This window comes from Triticum dicoccoides, chromosome 2A (genome assembly GCF_002162155.2).
Source record: "Triticum dicoccoides isolate Atlit2015 ecotype Zavitan chromosome 2A, WEW_v2.0, whole genome shotgun sequence".
Taxonomy (NCBI): domain Eukaryota; kingdom Viridiplantae; phylum Streptophyta; class Magnoliopsida; order Poales; family Poaceae; genus Triticum; species Triticum dicoccoides.
Genome location: NC_041382.1, coordinates 448,177,962 through 448,198,802, shown reverse-complemented (window position 1 = coordinate 448,198,802; position 20,841 = coordinate 448,177,962). Strand labels below are relative to the sequence as shown.

The following is a 20,841-nucleotide window of genomic DNA, read 5'->3' as shown; positions in this document are numbered from 1 at the left end:
CTTCCTCTTCATCCGCTGATGACAACGATGAAGAGGAAGAAGAAAGCGACTCCCCACCTGAAGTGGGGAGGAAGAAGAGAGTGGCCTCCACAAATCCGGAGACAAAAGCACCTAAGAGGGTTAGAGGATCCCACGCGGATAACTCCGTGTGAGATGTTGACAGCAGTCCGAAGAGACCTCGCCGGACCAAGCCTCAGGTCGCCTCGTAAGTACCAGGATCCGAAAACATCTAGCTTTCCAGGTTTGTGATATTGATATACCTTAAACCTGGTTATTGCAGTCCAACACGCGATGGCTCCCTGCGATCCTCGTTAGAGGGATCGCTAGACTCAAAGGAGATGGCTAGCATGTCTCCGCCACGTGCTCATTCCGTCTCTCCCAAGGGTGACGACGAGGTGGTGTCGCAAAAGACCTTCCCCGATCGTGGGGGCTTCCGGAGATCATCGGGGTGGTGCCCCTGGACGATTCCTCAATTGCCGGACACATGGGGGAAAATGCCCCTGCAGGGACTGGCGACGAGGGCCGGGTTCCCTTTGGACCTGAGCCGGATACCATTCTGGAGACTTATGCGGCTCTAGAGTCCAGCGAATGGGATGCCCCGAAAGGAGGGAATGTGCCTGTTCCGCCAATGGCCTATATCCAACTAGAGGCGCCGGATAACCTACTGGAGGCGCTACGAGGCGCCTCTACTGTGGATGCGCACCGCGCCCTTATGGGCGCGGTAATAGAGAAGGTCCAATTCGTGAAAAGCGGACTGACGAAGCCTGCACTAGCCTTCTGTCAGGCTTTGGGGTAAGTAATGCGTTTGTAGGAAGAATATCACAATATAGGCAGTAGCCCCTGATGCTCTGTTTGGTGTTCAGAAAGAAAAAGCCGAACAGAGGATCGAAAAGAAATATTGCAGGAGTCTAACATAAGTTGTTTTTGTGAATAAGCAGGTGTCGCTGCAGGCTGCCACCGCTCATGCTGCAGAGGTCTCCGGACTGAAGCGGGAACTGGAGCGGGCCGAGGAAGAGCTCGACCTCATAAAGAAGCAGCTAGAGGATAGCCAAGGTATGTGCTTATCTGCTGGTACCTTTTGATAGAGAAAACGAATAGTCTGTCCCGACTGAGTTGTCATGAACTTTATTAGGGGCCACGACTGAGGTGGCAGCCCTCAATAAGGCGTTGGCCAAGGCCGAGGACAAAGCGGCCAAGGAACGTGTCGCGCGTGAGAAGCATGAGGCCCAGGTCGGAGAGGCGCAGCAACAGCTCCAGGGCGCGATCAAGAGATTTGAGTCCTTGGAGCGCGATTATAAGGCGCAGGAGTCTGAACTGACAAAGGCCCGCCGAAGCGCACATGATGCATGAGTCGAAGCCCAGAACGCCCTCCGGGAAATTCAGGCGGTCAAGGAGATTGCGACGGGTAATTCTTTCATCATGTAAAGCAAGTATGTAGAAGAAACGTTCCTTGTACTTATCCGAGTTCGGGTTTTCCAGGGGCGTTTACGGATCTGCCGCGTAGTATATCGGATGCTGCCGAGCATTATCGAGCCTAAGAAGGGATGTATACGGAGAAGCTATTCTGGTCCCAGTATCTTGGACCCGAACATCCGTTGCCCTTCATCGACCAGCTAAAACAGTTGGTCGAGCTGCACAAGTCGGCAAAGCTAGCCATGAAGGACCTGATAGTCCGGCTATGGCCTGCCGAGCCTGTACCTGGCAGCTATTTTGGACTTGTTAAGCGGCTTGTAAATGCCTGTCCGTGGCTCGAAACCGTGAAGCAATCGGTTTGCATTGAAGATGCGCGTATGGCCTTTGCTCGCGTCAAGACGCATTGGGCAAAGCTGGATGCCAAGAAGCTAATGGCCGAGGGGCCGCCGGAGGGCAAGGAGCATCGTCGACTCGAGCTCTATTTTGATGGCGTCCTGGAGGGGTCCCGCCTTGTAGCGGAACAATGTTCGAAGGATATTATATTCCCATGAGAATAATTGTATTATCCTGTCCTGTAATATGGAACAATGATGTTATGTATTATCCTGTCCTGCACCGTTAATCCATATTTACACACAGATTAATCTTTCTGCAGATTATACATTGACCGACCGTGATGTATGTGCTCATATAGCAATAGAAACATCTTTTGAAAAACAATTGCTGGTGAAGATAGATGAAATATCTGTGAAACAACATCAAATGATGTGCCTGCTAAATGAAAAAGAGTGGCTAAATGATGATGTAAGTATCCTTACATACAAGGAAAAAGTCCCTGATTATTGATATCCATTAGTAATGTTTTCAAAAAAATTATAGGTAATCAGCGCATATATATGTTGTATAAAGGACCAAGTACAGGTCCAGAATGATAGTAAAGTATATTTTGAGAATCCCTTTGTTACCGCACTGTTAAAACGGGATGGCAAGCTTGGAATACATGAAGATGGTACCTTTATGACAGAGATTGTCAAAACCTATGTGAATCATGACATGGTAAAATTCATATCCATAATTTTCATGTTCTGCGTTTCATACATTTTTATTAGTTATTTTATACTAACTATCTTGATTATAGATTAAACTTCCAATAAATATGAACAATACACATTGGTATTTGGCTGTTGTGAATGCAAAAAAGTGTGAGATTCAAGTACTGGACTCACTGTGTTGTGAGTTTAACCGAGATGATCTCACTGCTACGGTTAGTTACTACATCATTTCAAATTATTTATGTCAAATGTCATAAATTGATCTCTTGCTTATGTGCATTATTTTTTATGACTAATTATTTTTCAGCTACAAGGGCTACAATATCATTTGGACATTCTGAAAAGTCAAATTTTTATTAGTCCTAATTGGAAAGACTTTGATGTTAGTAAATGGAATATAGTAGAACAACTACAGAAGCCAATTCAAAAAGATAGGTATGGAGTGACAAATATGTTCTCTAACAATATAAGCAATATTGTCATCCATTCAGAATAATCAATTTGGTTTTAATTATACAGTTCATCTTGTGGTCTATTTATGCTTAAATTCATGGAATATTGGACTGGATATGCACTATCCTATCCAATTACACAGGTATATATCTATTTTGTTTCATACAAAAAATTTATTGATATTCTAATTTTTTTATATATACTAATAATTGTTGTTGCTGCTCAGGATATTATTACTTCTTTTAGGTATAAGTTAGCCAGCATACTATTATGTTGGAAAACAAATACTGCTGGAATGACTACAACAGCCGAACAAAGTGATGACGACACTAAGGAGATCGTAATGATGTGGAAATGTTGGAAAGTCTAGATAATAATAAAAAATCAAAAAATTGATCCCGTCAACTGTTGAAAATAAATATGAATCATTATTATCTGTTCTTTCTAACATAAGCCCACAGGAGTTGATGGGTGGAATTTGCAGCTACATCCAATCAATCGATTCCACTGAGATTTTAGAGTAAGTAATTTTAAGTTAGTAGTGCAATTGCCAACACATATTATCCTATTATTATCTTATTATTTTCTTGACATAATGATTACCAGGAAAGTATGGGTACAGAGCTCCAACCCATATACAATTAGGTTGACTCTCAAACAACTACAAACAATTCTAAATGACGATTCTCCCTTGGATCTTGATTGTTTCAATATGGTCGTGCGCAAATTTATGTTTGACGACATTCAAACGGCCAAAAAGAAAAAGGGATTGATATCAAAACATTATTTAGACATGCAATTTTGGGTATGTTCATTATATATTTTTGTATATAATCTATTTCTATGATAACCTTTTTAACCGATTGTTATATATACTACTAGATGATAACTGATTTTGGACAACATCCAAACTTCCGAAAAGAGTTAGATGTGGAACAACTAGCATATTCTGTTGGTAGTTGGCCTGGTTTCAACTATAATATTTCAGCATGCAAATCGGTAAGAGCATTTCTCAGTTACTTTCAACACGGCATTGTTTTACATCTAATATTTAGCATATTACAGATTCATATTCTAGTACATTCCAATGGTGATTTCATTCTCTTCATATTGGACAAAGATACACATATTGTCCATATTTTGGATCCTACCCCTATCGATCCTATCTACCAATATAATCCACATGCAAAATATTTGCACAGACTTATATGGATTGCAGAATATTTATCGAAAGCAATGTCAAAGGCATGCCCTGGGTCTAGATGGAATGAGAATATTCTCCTATGGTGGCATAAAATCGTAGATGATATTCCCGTTTACAACAGGTAACATTTTTTAAGATATAAAAACTATACACTAAGTATTTGGTTTACTGAATATGTATAATATATGTTCTCAACATCTACTAACGATATATGTATGTATTATATCAGGGAACTATCTGGTTATCTTATTACCCTCTACATGTCCACATGGGAAGATGGAAAACTGCATTTACCATTTCTAAAGGTGAATATCGTAAGCATTTAAATAATCGCTTTTGTTTTACGCATGTGAAACTAAGCAATCATTGTTATTATTTTAAACATGTGAAAGTAATTTTAGTTGCCTACAATTTTTTTGAATGTATAGGATGGATACGAACTCAGGAAACAAATTTTGGACATCTTCTAACATTCGAGCACAATGAATCTCAAGATGGCATGCCTACCGGTGTCCTGGACTTCATCAATTGTATCAGGATGAAGAAGCTATCAACTATATGTCCAACTGCTGCTCCTAAATTGTCTCGACAATCCTAGATGTTGTAACGCACCAGCTTGGTCCTAAAGTTTAGTTTGTTCAGCTTAGGGAACCACATAGGTTTAGCCAATAGTACCAGCTCAATCATAAAGTTTACTTTGTTCAGCTTAGGGAACTACATAGGTTTAAACAATAGTAATGCTTTGCTTTCTATAAAAGATCTTAGTTAAAAGAATATATTGCTTCTGATGCTTACATGGCATAACCAAAAAACAGTTTAACGTTGGCAATTACCTTTCAGAGAGATACTGTGGCATACAACTTTCTTCGATACATGGTATTGTTGCTATGCCCAGATTTGATGAAAACTCTTATTCTTGGATGTTGAACCTGCCACCAGATCTGGTCTCCCTAAATCTGATGTGCCCATTGTTGTTGTGTGTTGGCTACAACTAGAGATAACCACGAAATCAGTTGACTATGTAAATCCCTGAAAGCAAGTGGAAATACTAATTACAGAACAGAAGCAGACTTTGGTGGTTGTGGATTTGGAAGAAACAGAAGTGAAAACAAGAGTTACCAGTACTTAGTTGTCATGTCTTTCAAGCGAATGATCAGCTTCTGATACAGCTGCGACTTCTCAAAGTCTTGCTTGTCATAGTGGGCTTGATAAAGTTCGCCTCCAGCACCCCAGCGACACCTCTACCTTTACTGCTTGCAGAACTCAACATTCGATGGAAAGGCTGGACAGAGTTAATTTTAATGTAAAATTTTGTTACAAATATGGACTCTCTCGCACCGGCAAAGTGGTGCTTTAATTCGTGCGTGTACCGTGCATAACTCTAGATTTAGAAAATTGAACACAAATTGGGCAAGCCCCAGCCGTAGCAAGTAAAAAAAGACACTGCATATTTAGATCAGAACAACTGTAAGTAGTGGCCAGAACTTTACTGGTGTTTAAGCTTCGATCAGGAATAACTACTGGTACATGCTAAACTGTTCATGCTCGTAATTTTTTATTTAAAAAAACAAACCATGATTGTATAGAACTTCCTCTCAACACATACTCACACTTGTCGAACATCTATCAAACACAGACCATCAGACAATTTCATAAAAGATTCCTATTTAGTAAAGGCGGTGCGTGCTCAAACTTTCATTTCTTAAAGATAAACCAAAATAAATATTACACATCTATATCTATTCTCAGGCTTATCAATCTCAGTATCAAAACCACAAAAGTGCACACATTTGTTACAAAAATAGGAATAAGAAACGTACTTAACAAAAGTGCACACGTTTGTTACAAGAATACTAGCAATCAGAATCCTAATTAGCTACGTACAAGAGTCCGGCACAAACACACGGCTTCCCCTGGCTTTACTTAGCAAGAGTCCGAATTCCAATTAGCTACACACGCCGAGTCGGACACAAACACACGGACTCCTCTGGCTTTAGTCCGAATCTAATTAGCTACACACGTAGTGCTCCTACAAATACAAACACAGGGACTCCTCTGGCTTTAGTCCGAATCTAATTAGCTACACACGTAGTGCTCCTACAAATACAAACACAGGGCTTCCGCTGGCTTGGCTAGCTTTGTATGTCGGCTCTGCACTAGAAATCACCTTTCTAGGTAGTCTTACAATCTCGCCGTACAGCACGACTCTACCTGAAGTACGTCCGATCTCATGCCAAGCTAAATACGGTTTTGTCGTTTTGAAAAAGACATGAACTTTCCTGTGTGCCCACAACCATAGCTTCCATCATCATTACCTTGCCTGTATACGGACAGTTTGCACTCTTTAGGACAGATAGATTTGAAATTATTATATCTTTTTGAATCAAATACAAGAACAACACAATATAAGATATGCAAGTTTATCCAGAGGAATGCAAAAAAAAAAACACATGTACGGGTATTTGGCATCACCAGCTTTTGTGTTTCCAGTGAACATCTTAGCCTATTTGAAGAAGACACGAACGAGTATGAATACATGTTCTCTGGCCAAGGTATGCTCAATACAATTAAAATATATTTGCATCATTATTTTAACCCTTTACTAAATTTTCATGTTACAAATCAATGCCGAGTGGGAAAGAGAAATGGAAATCAAAATCACAGAAGATGATGAAGTTCATAACCCTAACCCGTATGATTTCGTCTATAGCAACATACCAAAGAACACACACATGCTCAAAATGGTACCAAATTGCAGCTTCTGCTATGCAACAAAATTCAAGTATGAAACTAAGGGGTTATGCTGCAGAAAAGGATGGATAAGACTAGCCAATCCAGATACACCACCGGAACTCAGGAGACTTTGGACAAGCAACGAATCAGATGCAAGCCATTTTCGGAACAATATAAGATTTTTCAACGGACACTTCTCATTCACTACTCTATACTGCAACCTTGACAAAGAAACAACTGACATGCGAAAAGCTGGTATTTATACGTTTCGAGCACATGGTCAGATCTATCATAATATACACTCATTTGGTAACAGTCGCTCAGATCCAAAGCATCTGGAGTTATACTTCTACGATGATGATCCAAGCTTGGAGCATCGTTACCGCCGTTGCCTCGAGGAAATGTACGAGCAAGACAAGCAGGTGATTCGAATAATAACCGACATTCTACGCGATAATCCATACTCTCAACAGTTCAGGAGTTTGGGACAAGCCCAAAACCTTGAGGACTACAGACTCATATTGAACCTTGACCAAAGATTGGACCAAAGAACTTACAATGCACCAATCAATTCGGAGGTAGCTGCAGTGTGGATTGAAGGAAATGAAAGAAGAGATACTTATGACAAGAATAATACTACATGGGAACAACAACGAAATAGAGCACATTCGATCATATTACGGGTGCTATGATCCATTGTCGTATCCTCTGTTGTTTCCAAGAGCTGAACTGGGTTGGCATAGGGAAATCCCAAAGAGGGACACACGAGAGGAAGATGTCAGTGCTGATGTCAGTGCTGATAATATCAATAATGAAGATGAACCAGGTAAAATTTCGTATATTATTCTATTCAAAATTATTTTCATATATGGTACACTCCTACATATGCAGCAAATTTTTCATGTTCTAATATTTTCACAGATTCAGTCAATGGCTTGTGGGTAACTATGAGAGAATACTACTGCTATAAATTCCATACACGACCAAACATATTCAACCCAATATTGCACGGCGGACGGCTTTTCCAGCAATTTGCTGTAGATACATATATCAGGATTGAAAGCTCCAGACTGGATTACATGTGGCATCATCAAAAGGAAATAAGAGCAGATCTATACCAAGGCCTTCTGGACAGCATTCAAGCTGGAGAAAAAAAGGGAAATGCAGTCAGAAAACGAAGAGTACTTGCATCATCATTTATTGGAGGGCCACGAGATAGACTTCGCCGATATCTAGATGCCATCGCTTTAGTTAGAAAATATGGAAAGCCAGACATATTTCTCACAATGACCTGCAACCCCAATTGGGAAAACATAACACGTGAACTACAGTTTGGACAAACACCACAAGATCGCCCAGATATTGCAGTTCGTGTTTTTAGGGCGAAGCTAGAAGAAATGAAGAAGCAACTATTTAAGAAGAACATTCTTGGAAAGGTCCAGGCATATACATATGTCATAGAGTTCCAAAAGAGGGGACTACCCCATGCTCACTTTTTACTGATCATGACCGGAAAATATAAGTACACATGTCCAGAACAGTATGACAGAATCATCTCCGCTGAGCTCCCTAACAAGCACAAATACTCAGAGTTGTACAAAATGGTAATCAAACATATGATGCATGATCCTTGTGGTGCATTGAATAAATTATGTCCATGCATAAAGAATCTTCCGTCATGCAAGAACAATTATCCAAAGCCATTTAATGTAACTACAATTCAAGGCAAGGACTCCTACCCAATATATAGGAGACGCAATGACGGTTGGACTGAAACGGTCATGAATTGCAAACTAGATAATAGGTGGGTGGTTCCTTACAACCCCTATCTGTTAAGGATGTTCAACTGCCACATAAATGTTGAGATATGCTCAAGCATTAAAGCTGTTAAGTACCTATTCAAGTACATCTACAAGGGTCATGACCGAGCATCTGTATCTGTAACTGACAACGTAGACGAAGCCAAAATCGACGAGATTCAACAATACAGAGACGCACGTTGGGTGACACCACCAGAAGCACTATGGAGAATATATGGCTTCAAACTAAGCAAAATGCACCCACCGGTCTTCCAACTGCAGCTACATCTCCCAAATATGCACATGGTTTCATACCATGGCAAAGAAAAAATAAAGAATGTTATCAACCGTGAAGGAACAGAAATATCAATGTTGACAGCATACTTTCAAGCAAACAACTTACATGAGAAAGCACGAGGTATACTATACAGAGACTTTCCAGAATATTTTACTTGGCAAACACAAGGGAAGTTCTGGCAAGAGAGGGAACGAGCCGCTTTGTTCGATCGTCTCAGCACATCCAGCTGAAGGAGAACGATATTATCTTCGAGTTCTCCTAAACCACGTGACAGGCGCCACCAGCTATGAAGACCTACGAACAGTCGATGGACAGCTAATGCCAACCTTCCGTGAAGCTGCAGAAAAACGGGGGCTCATTGAGGCAGACAACACATTGGATGACTGCATGACAGAAGCGGAGTTGTTTCGAATGCCATCGTCGTTACAAAGGCTATTCGCAACAATCCTGGTGTTTTGCGAGCCAAGCAACGTCCGTAGCCTCTGGAACAAACACCTAGAGTCAATGTCAGAAGACTACAGTAGAAACTGCAAATGCAAGCACATGGTTGAACAGATGGTGCTGAGAAATAACAGGGACATGTTGCACTCAATGGGAAAAGACATAAAATCATTTCCTCTTCCGGAGATTGACAAACAACATGAGACGACAGACGACATACCTAGGGAAATCATCGAGGAGACCTCGATTGAGGTGGACCCCGAGGACGCATCTTTACATAAAAACCTAAACAACGAGCAGAGGAAGGCCTACGATGAAATTCTACACACAATTGACCGCCAAAGAGGAGGCATATTCTTTGTCGATGGACCAGGAGGCATAGTAAAACTTTTCTTTACAAGGCGCTCTTGGCCACAATACGCGGACAAGGAAAAATTGTTGTGGCGACAGTCACTTCTGGTGTTGCTGCTTCCATAATGCCCGGAGGGAGGACGGCACACTCGAGGTTCAAGATTCCACTAAAAATAGACGATGGAGCTATTTGTGGATTCACTAAACAAAGTGGGACAGCCAAGCTACTCCAAGCAGCATCACTAATAATCTGGGACGAAGCATCTATGACTAAGAGGCAGACAGTGGAGGCGCTAGACAAAAGCATGCGGGACATAATGGACAGACCAGATCTTCCATTTGGTGGAAAAAAAGTCGTATTTGGAGGAATTTTAGGCAAGTGCTCCCTGTTGTCCGGGAGGGAACAAGAGCCCAAATAGTAGACGCATCACTACGCAGGTCCGAGCTCTGGAATTCCATGCGTCAATTGAAGCTTGTGCACAACATGAGGGCTCAGAACGACAAGTGGTTCGCAGAATACCTACTGCGCATTGGTAACAGAACCGAGGAGACAAATGATGATGGTGAAATATTCCTACCTACAAGGATATGCGTGCCAAATAAGACGGATAATAATGGCCTGAATAGACTCATTGACAGTATCTACGAAACATGGAACGCTTCCCTAAAAGATCCAAAATACATCACGTCAAGAGCAATTTTGTCCACAAGGAATGACTCAGTAGACAGAATCAACTTAAAAATGATTGATCGCTTCAAAGGAGAGGAGATGGTGCACCACAGCTTTGATTCTGTAGAAGACGACCCACATAACTACTATCCACCAGAGTTCCTAAACACCCTCACCTCAAATGGACTACCTCCACATATGTTAAAGCTCAAAATAAATTGTCCAATCATACTACTCAGGAACATCGACCCCGCTAATAGACTCTGCAAGGGCACAAGGTTGGCCGTACGTGGATTCCAAAACAATACAATTGATGCAGAGATAGTAGTAGGGCAACACTCTGGAATGCGAGTTTTCTTGCCTCGGATACCATTATGCCCATCTGACGATGACATGTTCCCGTTCAATTTCAAGAGGAAATAGTTTCCAGTGAGACTCGGTTTTGCAATGACAATAAACAAATCACAAGGTCAGACAATACCAAATGTCGGCGTCTACCTGCCTGAACCGGTTTTCTCACATGGTCAACTATATGTTGCCCTTTCTAGAGCGACCGCGACATCAAACATAAAGGTATTAACGGGAGCACATGATGAGGACAAAGGGAAGAATAAGAAGATCAGTACAGGAGACACAAACACAAAGGAGGACAAAAGGAAAAAGAATAAGAAGATTCGTACAGATGAGACATACACAAAGAATATTGTCTACGCAGAAGTCCTCACCAAATAGGTAATGTAGTTACGCATTCAAATTTCATATTACATTGCTAATTTTCTAACCATAAATTCATTACTTGGATTCTAAGAACAATTCAACTGTCAACTTCGGAGTTAGAATTCATAACTACTTGGTCGTCTTTAAGGAGCATGTCTTCATGTCCTCAACCACAAAGTCATTCATGAATATATTTTTATGATGTGTCCAATAACTCATTCAGGGTTATTTAAAACTTTGAACACTTTGGTGATCTCCATTATGTGTATACAAGCTACATATGCAATTTACAGAAAAATCTATAGCCAAGGGGAAACTGAAACTTAGCAGCCAAAATAGGAACATATTTCTCGCCTTGGAGTTGCTGCTGCTGCATTGAATTTTCTGAATATCTCTTTCTCTAACTCAATGAAGAAACCTGAAATATATCTGACCCATTTTGAAAAATACATATCAATTTATAAGCTATATAGATAAACAAAACAAGAAGACAAGCAGATGAACTGAATACGTGCTACCATGTGTGCCATACACATTGTTTACTAACTAGTCAAAATATGTAAAAAAAATACTAACTACCAAAGCATATCTGAATCTGCTAACTACCACTACAGCAACAACTAACCACGGCTAGAGGGAGGAGAGGTTCATAGGTTGAACGCGAAGTCAAGGGCACCAGCCGGCGCCTGCTCGACCAGCGGCTGCTCGACCCGCGGCTGCTCACCCACCAACCACCAGGGTTCCTGCGGGGGGAGGGATGGGAGGGAACAGGAAGGAAGAGGGAGCCGCGCAAGGTCCCATTGATACGGCGGCGCGGGCGGACGACACCACGGTGTGGCCGTCGGAAGTGCTCTTCTTAATGACCTCGTCCTCCGACAACGACGAGGAGACGGGAGGTGGCGGCACTGGCCATCAGTACGGGCGGAGAATGGTGAACGGGAAGGGGATACGTTCATTTCTTATAGAAACATTTTTTTCCTAACAGAGAGTTCGTGTTGTCTTTGTGTGTATCGGTCAATTCCTGCCTGGGCCAAGCCCGAACAATGCAAAAAAATAAATTTACAAATGAAATATAAATTTTCAAAAAATGTTTATCTCCAAAAAAATGATTTAATTTCTAAATAATCTATACCAATATAAAAAGGCCCAGAGATGCAGATCCAATAAATCCAGACCATCTATTTGTGTTAATCCAACAGTCATTATTGTTCTAATGGTGAGTACTAAACATGTTTAGCGTTAAACGTCTTTCTCCTGATCCCCTTCCTTTCCTACGAAAGAAAAGGGGAACTGCCGCACGCACGACGCTGCCTCTCTCCGCCCCAACCGCCTCCGCCCGTTGCACCTTCCCGCTGTCGCCCCCATCACACCTTCAAGAACGCCCCCACCCATCGCCTCCTCCTGCACAGCCTGGCCGCCCGGCGGGACGCCGCCTCCTAATAGACCTACTGGCCGGCCATCGAGGACGCCCACCCATTACCTCGCCTCGGACGCCGGCCGTCGGGGATGGCGCCTCCTGCATCGCCTGGCCGGCCGGCGGGACGCCGCCTCCCACTACACCTTCTGGCCGGCCGTCGGGGACACCGCCCCTACTACATCGCCCGGCCGACCGTCGGGGAGGCCGCCTCCTCCAACGCTGCCTCCCCACCATCCAACGATGCCGCCGCCCTTCACCGCGTCGGCCGCTGCCCTCACTCCGACGCTGCGAGCTGCGGCGCCATCGCCCTTCACCGCGTCGCCCGCTGCCCTCACTCCGACGTTGCAAGCCGCCTAACCGGCCTGATCCACTCGATCTGGATTGCCAACCCTCCAGACTTTCTTTGATATGTACATCTCCAATCAAATCTGATCTCAAAGTTCATTTTTTGTTTGTAATCTGGAATCTGGATGAAATTTGACAATTGTACTAAACTTGTTGCAGGGTTGGGAAGAATGCAGACGGTTGGATCACCGAAGAGGAGCTCAAAGAGTTGACAAATGAGCTCGAAGAATGTTGTCACGAGTAATGACAGTTGAAGCTACGTAGTGTGTTGTTTGTTCACAACCGGTCATATCAATGCTTATGACTTTCTCTTGCGTTGTCAGGTCCTTACTCGGCACGGCCTCTACAAACAACTCACCAAGATCCTCGAGTGCGTCGAGGAGTACACGGTGTTGATCATGGAGGAGCTCGACCCCAACCAGAACGGTTACATCGAGGTCCGTCCTTTTTCACCCTTCATCTCTTTCCGTCGAATACTTTGCTTTATGCACAACTGCTCTATAAACTTACTTGGGTAGTATATTTATTTGATTGACTGGATGTGATCTGGAGATGTGCTCAGGTTTTATTATAGCATGTTTAGATTTGATCTGAATCGTATCCTATGTAGCACTAGCCTAATTAGTTCGCCGTGGAAGGGGACGGTGGCTGTGGAATTAGTGGCATCTCCTGGATGATGCGCTATGAAACGACTACATTACACACAGTGATATGGAACTTTTGGTAGTAGCTAGGTAGTTGATCAGTTGAGCTGATTTGAATAGATTGCGCTTTGATTTTTGGAATTTTCTTTTACCGGCTTGAGGACAAGGTATTTGCCCCCTCCCTTGGTAACTTGCCTGTATCATTAATTACGTCGGATTTAGTACAATTTTAACTCATTTGTAGGAACCAGCTGGTGGTGTTAGACACACAAATACTTTTGGGAGGAGGCGTTTTGGCTCTCGGGTGCACATGCACCCACATGAATAATAAAATCAAAAAATAGTTTCCCTAAAAAATCAAAAAATAGTAATTTAAAAAAATCTGGAATTTTTCATAAATGTTCGTGTTAGTGTCGCAAACATGCTTGACAATTTTCATGCAAAACGGAGCAACATCGTTTCGTCGGTGAAAAAAAAATTTGGGTGTGACATTTTGGTATAACAATTGATGTTTAATTTGTTTTTTTTTTGCACAGGCCAAAATGCTTTACCTTTCTGCCTATATTTTCAGGCAGATTTGGATTTTGCAAAGAACACATACAAATTTTGTTGAGATTTTTTTGACATTTCAAAATTCATTTTCCACAGGTAGGAGCTAGGAGCATGTGCTCCCGGGAGCCGAATTGTATTTCCGATACTTTTGGTGCTACTTTTCTACAGAAAATTCACGTATATCTTTAAGCCGGATTAAAATTACACGTGCGTTGCACGTGCGCATTTACTAGTGTTGAAAATGATTCTTAAAAAATATTGTTTTTGAAATATCTACTCAAAAATAAAAAAACACGTTCTTAGAAAAATATATATTAAATATTGATGTTTTTTAGAAAAAAAAGATTGACAAACTATTTCATGGACCAATACTCTTTCATCGGATGAATCTACGGAGTTAAAGTAGGTCCTGACTAACGACGTTAGGTGGCTTCTTCATGTACGAATTTCATGGTCCAAAAAATTACACTCGGTGTAACCTTATTTTCAAGGTTTGCCACAATTGGATATAAGAAGTGCGTAAAGCCATGTGGAGCATGTTTTCGTTGCAACGAGCATTTATACTAGTCAATCCCCGGAAATTGATAGGCGCGGACGAGCGCGCACGCTCCCGGTATCGCTACCCATTCAACTCGTTTTGGGATGTGGTCCGTACGTTGAATTGTAGGCTTGCAGGGTATCTGTACGTCATAAAGAGCTATTTATATACAGAACTTGGTCTTGGACGGCCGTTGGTTTCTCACGGCGCGTCATCGCCCTTGCCGTTTACGACCGCGACGCCGTCACACATGGTGGGAGGCAGCGCTTGCTCGGTCCATCGTTGGCGCCTGTCGTTTATTTAGCTGACCCGCACACACTTGCTCACTCGATTCCCCAAATTTGATTTAAGAACCCTAGCTACAGCTCATGGCGAACGCCAACCAAGATGCAAATCTGATCGCCCTCCCTGTAGTCCCCTACCCGGATTGCGGCAGGGTAGTGGTGACATACGTCGCCTGCCAAGGTCAGTTCGCCGGCGAGCGCTTCCTCAGTCGATGGTAGCCGGGACGAGGTGGAATGCATCGCAGGAAGCCTACACAGAGCACCTGGATTCGGTTGGGCCGTGGACAGCTCTGCTGGCGCAAATTGATCCAGGCCAGCAGCAAATCGCACCACCAAATGAAGCTGGGTAGGCACTCCAAAAGCATGCTATTAAGTACTACAGGGCTTGCTGGGCAGGCGTTCCAAAAGCATTCAAAAATCAACTACATGGTACAGTGCTATGCCCCGCCCATGGCCTAAACCACGGGCGTGTATACAGCTGTTTGGTCGGTGCCAGCTCGGTTGAGTTGTCTGCCGAGCATATAAGCCTATCTGAACAAAACAATCATGTATGTGATGCTTGAAAAATCACCAGAAAAATGAATAGAAGACAAGAGACCAAAATCACTCTGAAGATTAATAGTGCAATATCGATCTCAGCAGCAGACATAGATAGCATGAGAACCTACTCAGCTAGTAATTCAGGAAAGTTAGATTTAAACAACACATCGCCACATAAGTCAGAGGTTGAGACTAATCGAAGAGAAACATCATCACAATTACTAACCCGACAATGCATAATCCATTTCACACCAATGGCTACTAAGCCTCATCATACAAGGAAAAACAGCCAAATGTCAGTGCTACGCACTGCTTATTCAGTTCAATCACAGAGCTACAGCCCGTACAAGGGCACCTTTCTCGGCAACATGTAGCACAACCTTAGGGTTGTTGCAGGTGTTCTTCCGATCCCTCCCACTCCGCAGTTCGAGCATTTTGCTTCTTTGCATGCCATTTGAGGGAGGTCACCGCTCTATGGATACGTGGTGCTCTTGTGCCCTGGCTGACGACATATACTGCAAAAGCGTGGATGCTTGCTTGTACCAAATTCTCCAGCAACACCCATATGTGGCACCAACTTACATTTTTGGCTCTTTGCACAGCGATCATCATATATGGAGGCTTGTCCCTGCTGCTGGTTGGTCGACCGACCTTCCATTTACGCTCTGTAGCAGTTAACCCAATGAAATTTCCAACTGCACTACCTACAACATCAGCCCATATCCATTGTGTGGTTCATGCAACACAATCACTTCTTTACCTTTCGACTTGTTCGACTGAATTCTGTCTTCTAAACACATTGCGTCGTGCACAACAACTACATGTGATGCACGGTGGCGGTTGTGTTCTTGAAATATGGTTCTGCACGGAGTAGATTTGAGTAAGGTAAGGGTGTTTTTGCAAACCATGTGTTTCTGTCAATCAATTCCATCCAGTCTCAAACACATCAGCTGTCAGCACGTGGTGTATTATCTTGTGGAAGTCCGTTCTAAACTTGCTTCTCTTTGTGCAATTTGAGCCATGAGATTCTTTTGCCTTCTTCAGGCCATGCCACTTGCACCAGCGATGTCTGGTATTTGGCATCACCTTATCTATTGCTACAACCTCCATGGCTCTGCACTGATTTGCACAGACATAACAAGACACAGTTTTACAATCATCAGACCGATACACAGAGAAACCTAATGTAAAGCAAAATTCAACCCCGCGAACAGGGAAATGATGAAAAGTGGCAAAGTGTGGAAACACAAGATAATAAAACTTGAAAATACAAATGCATGTTTTTGCCCACCTGTGAGCAAGTTCTGTGGATGTTTGCCGCCCATCATGCGGATAAATCCAGTGAACACCAATGTAAATGTTTCCACTGTCTCATCCCTTACTAAGACCCCCACCGAAAATCACACTTTGGAAGTGATTGTTGACTCCCACAAACAATACAAATGTTCAACACTTTAACTACACTATTGTATTTTTTGAGGGAACATACATGCCAGTCAAAGTTGGCATATGTTCGAAATAGAAACACGCATTGACACTTGTATACCTCTTTGTCCAGCCAGGTGCTTGCGGGTTATCTTTGCTTGTTGAATGTTCTGAGTTTGCCAGGGACATGGCCACTCCATTGCAAGTGCTGTTGACATCTACTTGTATTGTCTCTTCTGTATCGCCCACATCACCAATGCTGGATTCAGTGGCTGTGCACACCAAAGTTTGAATTGCTTCGCCATCCAGTAATGATTTACTGCCGCTGAGGTCCGGGAAGTGAAAACCATGTTTCACATAATAGTAGGAATTAGTGACATATAATTGTAACCAAATTTTCGAATGCATTGTTCAGAAATATGTATCAATTTCAATACCAAGTCAGAGTGCTACACTGGTCAAGGTATCATGAGTATAACTATAAACCACTCTTCTCTGGGATAATCAAGAAAGTTCATTATATGCCAACCCTCTAGGATCATGCACAACAATCAGAATTAGTATGTGCTTCAAGTAGAACCACTCCGCCGCATATGTATACTTGTTGGGCAAGTCAGATGCTTGTCCATCGTCTCTGTCTGTCGAATGCACTGAACTCGACAGGGCGATCCTTTTGGAACGACTGTCATATTCTTGTTGTACCGTGACTGCCGCATGGCCACACCACTATTGCTGGATTGAGCGACGGCGCATAGCAGAGATTGATCTGTTTCGCCGCGCAGCAAATACTCGTCTACGGCGAGATCCGGCAATGGGAATCTATGAAAAAACAAGGCTCTGGAGTCTTTACTCTTTACTGATAAGATGACCCTCTAAGTGCAGGGGCCAATTCTGAGAACAAAAAACGAGGGGAACCAAAAATACCTGTCGGTTGGATCTGATAGGAACTGAAATCCGTCGTCTGCCGTCTCCGCCATCGCCATAGCGCTGAGCTTCGAGCGCCGCATCGCCATAGCGCTGAGCTTCTCGCCCCGTGCGGCGCTCGAAAGGATAGACTTCTTTTTTCCCTTTATTTACTGTCGGGCACGAGTGTGGACCCACATTGCAACCCTTGACTTATCCGTCCGGATAGCGTCGTTTCCATGCCGTCCCGGTTTTCACGCGTGCTGTAATGTACCACCGGGACAGGAGCATGCTGTACCGATAAGCCAGTGTTACTTCGCACGGCTCCGTCACCGCCAATCACTGTTCCACTGTTTGTATACGTTGGGTATATATACGATCGCATTCAATCTTGTATGGAACGCGTCGTTGTCTGATTGGCAAACGTTCCGAGAGCAGGCGAGCCCGTCCGCACAATCGCCGTTCTCAGTCAATCCCTAACTAAACTCCTATTAGTGCTTCACTAAAATGGGCCAGCCTCGTCAGTCATAGCGCCAGCTGCGGCTCACTGGTGCTTGGGCACACATGTACGCACAGGCGCTCGGCGCCATGGACACGACCAACTGCAGGCACAAGGGGAGCACACCAGGGGCGGCCGGGAACAGCGATGGGCATGGCGCGCAGGTCGCGGCCAGCAAGCACGGGCCACAGTGGGCAGCGGCGCGCACATGCAGCAGTGGTGACATCAGCAAGGAGCAACAGCATCAGGCAACAGTGGCGGGCGGCTACGACAGTGGGCGTCAGCAGCAGCGGTTAAGCCACGAAGCAGCAGCGTACCTAGCAAGCAGCAGGAGCGTGGCGGCGGACGGCTAAGGCGCGCGTGGCGCTGGGGGCGCGCACGTACATGGAAACTTGAGCATGGCCATGGACGAGGACGGCCAAGCTCGGGGATGACGGCAAACAGTGACAAACGGAAGGGGAAAGGGGGGGAGGGGTCGGCAGAGGAGCTCACCGCGAGCTCGATGGCGCGGTCGGCGAGGCCGAAGGTGGACCGGAGGCGACAAATCCGACGACGAACGACGGCGGCCATGGCGGGGAAGACGACCAGATGGCGAGGTTGTGGAGGGCTCCAGCTCGAACCGGAGGTTGTAGGCGATGCAGACGAGGCCGATGGAGCTCTAGAGCATATCCTCGCGGGTCAGGGACGGCTCCGGCCATGGGAACGGTGGTGGCGCGGCCATGGACGCGCTCGAGATAGCATGGGAAGAAGGGGATCGGCGTGAGGGAGTGAAAGAATGGGACGAGCAGGCACCTAGGGTTTCGAGAGGATGGCGGGGGTGGTCTTATCCACTGGGGGGAGTCGCGGGATGGCCGACACGCAACCCCCGGGCGGCCATGGTGGCTGGATGTGTGCCATGGCTATCCCCCCTGTTTACTGTACGTGAAGAAGAAGTAAACAAGAAGTGGACTGGGTTTCCTAATGGGCTTAAGTGCACAGGAGATTTTCTCCCTTTTCTTTTATTATTTTTAACATCTGACTCAGTTTTATATTCATTTGAAATAGCAAACGACTTTTTGTTTGAGTTGAAACTTGGCACATAAATACTAGGTAATATCCTAGGAGTGCACAAAAAAGTTTCAAGGCAATAGAAATTATTTAATAATTTTAGAAATTGAAGTGGTCAATTAATTTGCTGCTAGTACTATATTAAGTAGGTTATGGGCCTTTTAATAATTCGAAAGTTGTTGGTTGTTACATGACAATTACTTAATGAATATTTGCAACATCTTGAACATTTTAGTTTTAATGTTTGAAAACTTTTGTTGTTTGCCTTTAATTAAAATTTGAATTTGAATCGTTTTGAACTAACGCGAGTTTATCAACAGTAACAAAGGTGAGATGGCATCATTAGCAGAGGTTTATTGTAGCTTAATTATCCGAGCGTCACAATTCTCCTCCACTACAAGAAATTTCGTCCCGAGATTTTAAGAGGTGTAGTAAGGAGGAAGGGATTTGGTTATGAAATTCTAACGAATCTTCTCGGTCTTGATTGCTCTCCTCAAAGAGGTCGATCCATAACGTTGATGTCTTTATACTTCAGCTTGAGGTCATCATGATGAAGTCGGCATCCTTTCTTCGGGAACTCCATCGTACTTACGAAAAGGATACGGGGTAGCTTCGGAATACGAACTCTACAAGGTTGCTATCCGGTTTATAACTCAGGGAATGTGGTAGAAAGTAACTCTCGAGTTGAAACTTAAGAAAATATCGAGAACGAAGTAAGAAGGTACAATAAGAAGTTTCAAGCGCGTAGGCAATCATTCGATGCCTAATCAGAAGGTGAAAGGGGTTCAGAGCTATGGGAATAAGTATTGCGTCTGATACCAAAATAGATCAATAGGAAGGTGGCTCACAAAATACATATGAAACCAAATGCAAGGGATAACTTTGAAATAGGGTGGTACAGGAGAGTCAGGTTTCGTTCCTGTGGAACTGTGGGTTATGGGCCCACCATGTGGGTTAAAGTAGAAGGAGCGGTGCCATCTTGCACGATCATGATAGCAATGCATGTCAGAGGGTAGTCTATCAGTTATGTCGGCAACAACGTCGGTACCAAGGGCGAGGGACGAAGAGAACCATTTTCTTGCTCGTTGAATGAGGCGGACCAATAGACAAAGTTCTCGTCCATCGGTGGCTACCGGAATGTCATCAACAATAGTAACACAGTCTTACTGACAGGGTTGTACACCAAGGTGTTTACATAAGCAGCAAAATATTACTGCTTAGATCATATAGATCACAAGAAAGGTTAAACAAAACAATGGATAGGAAAATGTGATCATAAGATTAAACAAAACATTGGAAAGGAAAATGTGTTTAAACACATATTTCAGGGGTATATCCTTTCCAAGGACAAGCAGAGCATGATATCCATGACAAGATATAACGTAGAAAACCTTTTAGGTAAGGGGAGAAAAATTTTAGGGCATTACCCATACAACGGTGTTTGGATAATTGATAAAGAAATTTGAGCATTTTGCTTTAAATGTTCTTATCAAAGATCGAAGTACCACAGACATGC

General features: G+C 43.5%; 1 protein-coding gene and 1 long non-coding RNA gene across 7 annotated transcripts; one reads left to right on the top strand and one right to left on the bottom strand.

The window, feature by feature from the left end:
- The first annotated feature begins 12,452 nt into the window (after positions 1–12,452).
- LOC119354844 lies at positions 12,453–14,352 on the top strand. Its single transcript, XR_005171294.1, has 4 exons — positions 12,453–12,958; positions 13,053–13,133; positions 13,217–13,330; positions 14,186–14,352. It is a non-coding gene; the product is annotated as an uncharacterized LOC119354844 (long non-coding RNA).
- Positions 14,353–15,626: 1,274 nt separating this feature from the next.
- On the bottom strand, positions 15,627–19,140 carry LOC119354843. 6 transcript variants are annotated; one of them, XR_005171292.1, is made up of 3 exons: positions 17,801–18,745; positions 16,743–17,201; positions 15,627–16,570 (listed from the first exon to the last, which is right to left on the bottom strand). XR_005171292.1 is itself a non-coding variant. In XM_037621595.1 (3 exons), exons 1-3 carry the CDS (start codon positions 18,974–18,976, stop codon positions 16,549–16,551), a joined length of 432 nt encoding a protein of 143 aa, XP_037477492.1. In that variant the 5' UTR covers positions 18,977–19,140; the 3' UTR covers positions 15,627–16,548. The 6 variants fall into 6 exon arrangements, 3 of the variants coding, with proteins under 3 accessions (XP_037477492.1, XP_037477490.1, XP_037477491.1); XR_005171291.1 differs by having other exon boundaries at positions 15,627–16,565; XM_037621595.1 differs by lacking the exon at positions 17,801–18,745 and adding an exon at positions 18,771–19,140 and having other exon boundaries at positions 16,998–17,201.
- Positions 19,141–20,841: the final 1,701 nt, after the last annotated feature.